At 41.7% G+C, this 10,555-nt stretch overlaps 1 protein-coding gene across 1 annotated transcript in view; it reads right to left on the bottom strand.

Annotated features, from left to right (window-relative positions):
- Positions 1–10,555, bottom strand: part of SLC12A2 (solute carrier family 12 member 2) — a 65,824-nt gene that overhangs the window by 34,466 nt on the left and 20,803 nt on the right. The window contains exons 5-7 of the mRNA XM_056848036.1: positions 9,074–9,213; positions 6,254–6,364; positions 4,089–4,197 (exon numbers count right to left, since the gene is read on the bottom strand). Coding sequence (XP_056704014.1) covers positions 4,089–4,197; positions 6,254–6,364; positions 9,074–9,213 — 360 coding nt within the window. The remainder of the gene's footprint in view (positions 1–4,088; positions 4,198–6,253; positions 6,365–9,073; positions 9,214–10,555) is intronic.

Genomic DNA, 10,555 nt, shown 5'->3' on the forward strand with positions numbered 1-10,555 from the left:
AGTGTTTTCTATGCGAGGGTTTATGTCTTTTCTGAAATCTAATTTGCTGTGATTTTAATTTAAGAATTCAGCTGTAGTGCCAAGCTGCTTCAAGAGGACAAATGATTGAGATTTCTCAGAGCTACTGTCTTTTAAACACTGTCATTACTTCCATCTCCTTTTAGCTAAATTAATTTGTCTTCTTGCATAGCTAGCTGGTTCTCTGGTGACATTCCTGAATTTTCTAAAGAATGGGCAGTGATGGTAGCTGGCTACAAAGGGAAAAGTAGTATTTAAGCCCTCTGCATCCCTAGGGGTGGTAGTAGTAGTAATAGGAAACTGCAAAAGAAAATGAATTGGGCTAAAAGCAAAAGAACACTGAAGGGAAATCCAGAGGCTCTGCTGCCAAAAGGATCTTTATGTCTTACCAAGCTAAGGTCCTTCAATCTCTGATAGCTAAGCTTCAGTCCAAGGAAAATCTGATTTGGTCCTCAGACTCATGCAGAGTTATAGAGAAACCTTATCTGATCAATCTCTGAAGTCACTTATCACAGTCATGTGACTATTTCTAAGTACCTGGTTGGCTATTATAATAAGCAAATCAGCATAACCACATCAGTTCACTGTAATACATGATGAATACATTTCTGAAATAGCCAGGTAGAAGACCATAAGCTAGCTCATCAAAATAACCATTCAAAAACTTTCCCCAACTTTCCCAGATTACATCAGCTAAAAACTTTCCCAGGCCTAAAACTGCAAGCAAAGGATGACATAGCTACCGGTGTCTCCTTATACTGGGGATGATATCGTTGCTACTGCGACAGTAGGTGCATGGCCAGGAAGGAGCCTGGCTGGCTGGCACCAGCATGTGAAGGTCGGATTTAGGCAAGGAGTGAAGAAACAGCAGTCCTTTGAACAAGTTTTTCCTCCCTTCCATATTCTTCTATTGACATCTAGGACTTTAAAAAACTCTCCAGAAGAGTCACTGCATAGGAAAGCATGAGAAGAAGGCCTGAAGAGACATGGCAGTGTGGTGGGGTGGAATGGGGGAAAGAAAACAGATTTCTAGGTGCCAATGTAACTGCCAAGGATTTTTTTTAAACAATAGAAAGGGGCTAGGCTACCATGGTAGGATGAAGGAGATGAAAGCCATGTTAAGTTCTTCACTACTCAAACCTACAGCAACTTTAACATCAGAATGCAAAGACTTAATACTCAGGCAAACAGGGGTGAGTAGTGTAGTGGCCAGGTTTGCAGATTACACAAAATCATTCAGGATGGTGAAAACCAAGGATGACTGAAGAGCTCCAGGAGGATCTCCACAAATTGGGTGAGTGGCAAACAACAGCAAAAGAAATTCAGTGTTGGTAAGTGTAAGGTGATGTAAGTGTGTTTGTGTAAAGTGCTGTCAAGTCACAACCGACTTATGGCGATCCCTTTTAAGGTTTTCATGGCAAAACTAGCAGAGGTGGTTTGCCAGTGCCTTCCTCTAAAGTGATGTATACGGGGACAAAAAATCCCAACTTCAAGTATAGGCTAATGGGGTCTGAACCTGCTGAGACTGAGAGGGGAAAGATCTTGGGATTATGGTAGATAGCTCATTGAAAGTGTCAATCCAGTGTGCTGCAGAGGTGAAAAAGGCAAACTCTGTTAGTGATTATTCAGAAAGGGACTGAAAATAAAATGGACAATATTATAATGATCAATGGAGTGGCCTCATTTGGAAGATTGTGTACAGTTCTGGCAGCCATATCTCAAAAAGGACATCACAGATCTAGAAAAAGTACAGAAGAGGACAACCAAGATGATTAGGAGTTTTGTACACATTCCCTATGAGGAAAGGCTGAAGAGGCTGGGACTTCTCAGTTTAGAAAAAGGATGAGTAAGGAGCGACAAGATAGAGGTTTATAAAATTATACATGGGATGGAGAGTACTGATAAACAGAATTTTTTCTCCTTCTCCCAAAATGCTAGAGCTCAAGGGGATCCAATGAAGCTGATGAGCACTAGATTTAGGACACACAAAAGGAAATACTTCTTTACACAGTGAGTGACTGAAATGTAGAATTCGCTACCAGAGAATGTAGTGATGGACACGATCATAAACAACTTTAAAATGGGATTAAACAGATTCATGGAGGGTGAGTCTATCAGTGGCTACTAGCCATGGTGACTAAAGGGAAACTCCACATTCAGAGACAGTAAACCTCTGAATACTAGTACTAGGAGGCAAGATTAGGGAAGGCCTCGGCCCCTATACACTGTTGTTGGATCTCTAAAATTATTGGTTGGTTACTCTGTGAGACAGAATGCTGGACTAGATGGACCATTGGTCTGATCCAGCAGGACTCTTATGTTCTTAGGTAAGCAGGGGGAAGTTCATATAGTTTCAGTTTGAAGGTCTCTGCTGCTGTTTTGTTTTTGCAGACAGCTTAAAGAGTTAGCATTCAGATGTAAAAGAAATCAAATATAGTAGTGAATTAGTGTAAGAGGAAAAGTATCTTAATGATTGATAATGCTCAGAAGATGTAAATTAATACCCTTCCTTTTCAAAACTCAAAGTTGTGAGACCAAAAAAGCTAGTTTAAAATTCTCTTGCAAATTTATTCGTGCTTCAAAAATCATGGAAATAGAAAGTTAATGCTCCTGGCTCCACTAGTACAGTCTCACATATTGTGATAATCTAGACTGCAAGTTTAGATACAGTGGTCATTTGAAAAGGCACAGTGATTTCTCAGTTCTGTTCCACTACAAGTTGGGGCCAGCACTGAAGCAGAGGGCAACAGAGGGTTAGCAGACAACTGCTGCCTATTCATTTCCAGGTATGCTTTTTAGGCTCTCATTCAGTTTGGGGAGAAAGGCATACAAGGTTGATAAATACAGGCAATAGAGAAGGGGGGAGGTGCAGCTAGCCGATGAGGCAAGCATCCTGTCATGGGGCTCAGTCAGATTGCTTCTATTTCTATTGCTTCTCTCTCTTCAATCAAGCTTGCTTCTATTTCTTTTCCCCTCTTACTCACTCAAGTTACCCAAAACCATCTGTTAAGGCATTTGCCCTATCATTCCTCCCAATGGCTTGCTGTTGTACACAATGGCTGTTACTTCCTCTGTGTCATTTCGCCCCTTCTTCTCCATGTCCTCATTATTTTACATGTACCGGTAGTTTAAATTACTTTTCATGGTTATCGTAGCAAGAGTGAATTTATAAAAGAATTTGTTCATCGAAGAAAAAGAGAAGCATGCATATGGAAGGAAAAGGCAAGGCATACATAAGTGTGCTCTACAGGATCTGAAGATAACATACAGTCCATTCCTATGCATATCTACAAAGAATTAGTTTACACTGATGTCAGTGGGATTTACTAATAGTTGTCTGCAGAGGATTGTAGCCATAGGGAGCAATCCCAAGAATACTTTTTACTCAATGGGGCTTACTCCCAGGACAGTATTCTTAGGACTGTCCTGTAACATTAGAGGTTAATGCAAGGGTCCCAAACGTAGTGCCCGCCGACACCTTAACTGGCACCTGCCAAGTGTTTTCACAAAATGGGTGGGGCCACTTCTGACTGGCTGTGCAGATTAAATAACATTGATTCAGCAGCAGCTACCACCACTTTTATTCAGTCTTGACCCTCTTTCCCCAGTGTATTCTGAAAGTTACCCAGCTTTTCCTCAGCCTTCAGCTTCTTTTGGGTGTGTATGTGTCTCCACCTCCCATGGCATCTATTTTGTGGTAGCATCCACTACACGGGTGAACCCTGTGCCACAACTCTAAGGGTGCCCACAGGCTCAAAAAGGCTGTGGGCCTCTGGGTGAGTGCAAGTGTGAACAGGAACTCATGCACTGTTAACTATGCAATCATCCTCTGTTCCAGGCCAAGGCCAGATCCAAAAAAGGAAGATGTGCATGAACTGTATTGGACTGATGGATCATTCAAAACCTTTACACTCTGGAGACCTCACACAATAAAAAAATCACAAGACGTTCTTCAGACTTATTATAGTCTTGTAACACAAATTAAATATGACACTAAAAAAAATTCTATTACCAAGTTTCCAAGCAGGATAAGGCAAATTCATTGAAAATGTATTTCATATTACTCTTACCTTTGTAGCCAAAGAAGCCTCTGGGCTTCTTGCTCTCAAATGGAATAAATGATCCTATGACAAAATCAGCAATAGCTAGTAACAGAATCACCAGCAGAACAATCTGTGCCTGTAATTTTAGAAATCATCAAAATCGTTAATTTAATACATTTCTTTCCATATCATTAAATTTTATTAGGAAGTTCAAGACCTGTCACAATTTTATATATTAGTTCCTTTTCTCTAAGTCTATAATCAAAGCAATATAAACAAACAGAAAGGGTATAGCAAATTTGAGAGCTTAAACATTACATTTTGCCTCCAAAGCTTATATCATCCTGTCACATCCCAGCGCTGGGGTAGAATGGATGGAACGGGGGCACTGCCCTAGGTGTGCCAGCAGGACAGCAATGTCACAGAAGGAGGTGCCATGTGGGTCTGCAAGGGTATGGGAGAAACAGATAGGAGGAAGAACAACTAGGGCCAGTTCTCAATGGAGAAAAGACCTACACAAGGGCAAACATCTCCTTTGAAGAGAAGACCTACTCAAGAGTAGGCACAGTGCAGCAAGAGCTGGGTGTGTCCAGGAGGAAGATAAAAAGGCCCCAGCTGAAGGGAGCAGCAGCTGGCTAGGACCAGGGAGATAGAGCAGTCAGCCAGGCTGGAGCTCTCTACAGTCGGCGGAGACACAAGACTCCCCTAGACCAGGAAGTTGGCATTTCTGGATAACAGGTAACCATCAGCACTGACCCCAGGCTTGGGTGGGCCTACCTACCTGAGATGTTAACCCTACCTCAGACAATAACCCTGCCAGAAGGGGCGGTGGCCAGAGCTAGGGGCTACCAAGACCTGGTGAAGGGCCTTACCTGGGAAAAGCAAAGCTGAAAGCGGAGTGAAAGCAGGTGGAGGTTAATAAGGAATTAACCAGCCAGGCTGCAGGCTGACTTAACCTTGGGAACTGGTGATAGGAACTGAGTTAAACAATAAAAGTACAACTTTGTTATCTCTTGAGTTATGACTACTCTTTGACAACATGGATATGCAATGCCAGGAAGATGTGGCACTTGCCCTGGGGTCTCACGTCCCATGCAAGTTAAATTAAAATAAAACGATATTTAAAATCATGTGACACTAATATCTATGCCATCTTTCCCTGATTTTACTGAGAAAAATTAACCATTTTCTTGTTCTTATGTAACTACAGTCTAAGAGCTCTTTCATTCACTTTACTTCGCAGCTTCCCTCAAGTATCCCTGTATTTAAAACATTCCAAATCCTTAAAACAGCAGAACTTAGGAGCACTATAGTTTTGTCATCATATCAAGACTGCTTGATATTACTTTTGATGGTGACTTCTCCACATAGACACAAAAAATGAACACAGAGCAATTTGATAGCATTATTTTCTTTCATGCCATCCAAAGCTTGATATTAGATGGCGATATGAAGAAATCCCACATATCAGAGACCAACACATGTCACAGATGTACAGTTACTCTGGATGTGCCATTTTTTTAGGAGGCTGAACACCAACATGTTCAAATTATCTGCAAAAGTGAATGTGTAGACCTTATATACAAGGTATACAATTCTAAAATAATTGAAGAGAACTAGCCAGGTTAGTCTGTTACAGAAAATACTTTTGCCATGCGGAACCTTAAAGATTATCAACATTTTATTTCAACACAAACTTTTGTGGACTTGAGTTCATTTGGCTCTAATTTTATTCCAACATAATGTTAGTCTTTAAGTACCCAAACAGTTACTGCAAAACACTGTTGTGATTCATATGTACAGTTGGTATGAGCACGTATGCAAAAATCCAGGCCTGCTTTCATGGAGCTACATTCCCCATTCAATATACCTGCCTTTATTGCAGACTTTCCTCACCTTTGCTACAGACAAATTTTTGCTTCACAAGCCAAAGTTAGGTATCTGCAGAATGAAGCAGCTATTTTGTCAAGCCAATTTCAATAATCCTTCTCCTGGCAGCTGTATCACGGTCTCAAGTCCCGTTATTGCAAGAATGTCCTCCAGTTAGAAATCTAAATGTTAAGGCTTTAATTCCAATATACCATCTTTCAAAATTTCTTTAAAATGAATTTTAAATATTATTTAAAATTTGAAATAATTAATTTCGATTTTATTTTTCTCAAAACACTAAATGCTTAGAACATTGTACTTACTTTAGCTTCCCATTCCATTCCTGCTACAGAGATGCCCAACAAAACAACAATTGTTATGGCTCCTATAATTCTGATGTCATTTGCATCATCCACCATAACTGCACCATGTTCCTATGAGAAGATTTGGAAATTATATGCATTGCACTATTTACTAATGATACAGGACAAGAAACTTAGTAATTTTAAATGAAAGTGTGTGTGAGGGGAGGGAAATATATAAATACACATACACACACAGTCATTTTGGCTGCATATCCAATGACAGATATCAAGTACCTTGAGATTTTTTATGAGTTTAATCCAAAAGTGTTACCATGTAATTCTGTGTTGAACCCAGAAATAAAAACCAATGCTCCTATGAGATTGATTGACAAAGCAAGGCCAGTTCCTAAGCCGCACATATTTTGCATTTAGGGACAGCGAGCTAAACCAAATCTGAGAACAAAACTAATTCAGAAAGGGTTTCTCCAGTGAACTCAAACTGAACCCAAATCTCAGTTGTCTTGAACCTGAATGGAATCCCTAGCCACTAAAGCTAGTAACAGTTTAAAAGGAAGTGGTTCAGTAATCAGAAGCTCATGAGATTATTTCAAAGATGAGAGAAAAATGCCGCACTATACCCTTGGGCATGTAGCCTCCTTTTCTGTGTGCATCCAAATCAGAAAATTCTGGTTAGTACTTGCCTTCCAGCTTGCCCACGTAATAGACTGTTTCCAGTTCTGGTTTGGAGGGCAAGTGCTATCTACAGTTAATCAACAGATGCTTTGCAAGAAATTATGGTTAGCACTGTAAATTGCAAAAGAGGAGCTGCAGGAGAGAGGAAGAGAGAGTACAGAAGCCCAGTCCCCCCCCCTCCTTTATGGGGATGATGCAGTCCTGCTTTCTCAAACTCAAAAGGGCCTTAATGGCCTTCTGAAGGCTTTCACAGCATATTGTGAAACAAATTCCCTAACCATCAATTTCGATAAATCGAAGGTCCTGGTTTTGCAAAATCCTGGAAGCCGAGGAACTGGACAATTAAGGGAAATAGGATAGAGCAGGTAAAGTACTTTAGGTACCTAGGAGTTTGTTTCCAATATAATTTAAGATGGACTATGCAGCAGAAACAGCCACAAATCAGGCAAAACTAAAATCAGCGGCCATTTCCCTTTTTTTTATATACTAAAGGCAGCCAGTTCATACCAGCTGCTATACGAGTTTACAAAGTGCTTTCTCAGTTATTTTATGGGATCCCAATCTGGATAAATTCCACTAACTCCAGTCTAGAGCCAATCCAATCTTTTTTTTCACGCCGCCTGCTAGGAATTCCAGACTGGGTAGTGTATGCAATGCTGTGCCTCGAATTAGGGCTAAATTCTCTGGTTACAAGCAGATGGCTTATAACAACCAAATTGTGGCTCCTCATGTTCTTCAGATCCAACTTCTCCAGCCTGAGTTGGTTAGTGTTAACTGACCATTACCAATCAAAGTGGTCCAAACAGATCACTCTCAGACTCAGAGCAACAGGAGTCCCATTAGATGCTCTCTTCATGTCTGACAAACAGCATGCCTATGGGCTATTGAAACAAAGAATAGTAGACATAGAGAGGCAAACTATGTTCTCATTAGCACACAGGGACTGCTCCCCATTGGAACTGGGTATTTACCATACTTTCAGAGCTTTACCAACTTATTTTTCCTGCTTACATCTCCACAACTTTGTCAGGTTTTTATGTTAGCTTGCCTGAACATCCTCCCGACTGATTCTTTGGGGCAGATTTAAAAACATCCCTGTCTGTAATCAGACCTGCCCATGCTTGCAGAACTAACCAGAAACAGTGGCTCATGTGTTGCTTCATTGTGCTTTTTACATGCCCTTATGGAAAACTTGCACTGATCCGCTGATGCAGAATATTTTCTATCTCCCCACAAATGACAAAGTGGCTTTCCTCCTAGCTGATCAGCGCTTCTGTATTACAGAGGAGGTAGCAAAGTTTCTTTTAGCTGCTACAAGGATTTGAGGAACCAAGTGTAAACCTATTTGATTGTTGTTATGATTGATTTAGTTCATTTACATATAAACTGTACTTTATCTGGATACAACTATTTTTAATGATTGTAACTGTAATTCCTATGCCATTAAAGGTTGATATGGATACGGAAGCCCAAAGCTCTTTTCACAATCCTTCAAATCACAGTTTGGATGATCATCTGAAATAAACCTTAGCATTTCATCAAGAGTTAAAAAATACTTTTGAATCTGAATTGCAGAACTGAACATTTTAATGGTTGGACACCCTGTTTAGGACTCCATGTTTTCTATCCCATCTTGCTAATTTGTATGTGTCACATTTTTCTTTAATCAAACATTTAATGTAGTTATAAGAGAGGATTTAAAGACCTGCTTAGACCCACTGCACTTGGTCCAGTAGATTTTGAACTTTATTTTTCTTACCAAATCTCACATGCCTTCCTTAGTTTCAAAAGCTCTTGGGCATGGGGAGCAGTTTTTGGAGAAAACCCGGTCTCTACAGTAGTCTTCATGGGCTTTACAGAACTAATTTCACAGGTCATAATTTAAATTTTACAGAGAATAGACTTTAAGCTAGACTAAATCATACTTACTTGATGCAAAGTTGGTTCCAGCCTACATTTTGCCTATCAATTTTAATAGTGCCAAAGCCAAGGTCATTTATTCATCTAAACACAATGACACATTCAGCAATGTATTTTATACCACAATTTACAGTGAATTTGACAAGTACATGCATTATTTCAATCTGTAAATGAAGGGAAAGACTTACTATCATTACAACAAGTGAACAAGAACGATTAGCTTACCTTAAGCAGTTCTACAACTGTCTCTGCAAAGCCAACAACATACATAGCTACAGCAACTGCATTAGCAAATGCAAAAATCAAGCCAATTGCACCACCAAATTCTGGACCCAAGCTTCTGGAAATCAAATAATATGCTCCTCCTGCGGGGGAGGGGGGAGACAGTAAGTTTTCAAGACAATTAATAACTATAAATATAAAAGTATGGTTAACATATTACACATGTGTGCATATAGCAGATGCATGTACTTGACTGCTATTGCAAGTTCAGATTTTAATAGTAATTTGTCTTGGACTACCTGGGAACCAAATTTCAGAGCTCTGCCTAATCAGAAAGTAACCCAACCATTTTATATACACCCCTGAGTCGATCACTGAAAGCTGACATCCTTGGAATCCCTATGAAAACAAAGTTTTCTGGGAAATAGGACATGGACTTGCTATATGTTTAATAGTTGGATGGGGATCGGACGTGTTTAAGCATTTCCCACTTTATCAGCTAACTATGGTCTCAAACAGGCAAAATAAACCAGAAATATTCTGTGTGAAACATCTTGTTTTTCAGCTACAAATTTTGCCATCTCACAAAAGAGACACAAATATCTACCGTATTTTTCGCTCCATAACACGCACTTTTTTCCTCCTCAAAAGTGAGGGGAAATGTCTGTGCGTGTTATGGAGCGAATGAGGTCCCTCCCAGCCGCCCAGCGCAGCGGCAGCGGGGCGCAGAGCCGGGTCGCCCCAGGAGCCGGCTAGGACGCCGCCAGCCAGCTGGGGGCGGGAGGGGCCTCCCGCTGCCCAGCTGGCTGGCGGCTTTAAAGCCGGCTCCCGGGGCGGACCGGCTCTGGCATTGCAGCAAGATGTGCGGCCGGGCTCCAGCGCAGCAGCAGCGGGGCGCGGAGCCGGGCCGCCCTGGGAGATGGCTTTAAAGCCGCCAGCCAGCTGGGCTGCGGGCGGTCCCTCCCAGCCGCTCAGTGCAGCGGCAGCAGGGCGCAGAGCCGGGCCGCCCCGGGAGCCGCTAGGGCCGCCAGCCAGCTGGAGGCGGGCGGGGCACACAGCCGGCTGGGCGCGTGCGCCGGCTCGCGCTGTCCTGATGCGCACGCACCCAGCTGGCTCTGTGCGGCCCCGCTCGCCTCCTAGCTGGCCATTGGTGCGGGGAACACCGGCTCACGCCGTCCTGACGCTCACGCGCCCAGCCGGCATTCACTCCATAAGACAAGTTTTTAGAGGAGGAAAACAAGATTTTTTCTTGTTTTCCTCCTCTAAAAACTAGGTGCGTGTTATGATCAGGTGCGTCCTATGAAGCGAAAAATACGTTAAGTGCATTTATGGTCATACCTTGAGCATTTTCTCCACATACTAACCTTAATCTGAATTACAGCTACAAAAGAATCAAGTTAATTTACTTTACCTGATACAGATGTGATCATACTACTTTTCCCGTTCCTCCTACAAGGAGGGTCAAGTTGAATGGAAACTTGGAAT

Source organism: Euleptes europaea, chromosome 4 (genome assembly GCF_029931775.1).
Source record: "Euleptes europaea isolate rEulEur1 chromosome 4, rEulEur1.hap1, whole genome shotgun sequence".
In the NCBI taxonomy this organism is placed as follows: domain Eukaryota; kingdom Metazoa; phylum Chordata; class Lepidosauria; order Squamata; family Sphaerodactylidae; genus Euleptes; species Euleptes europaea.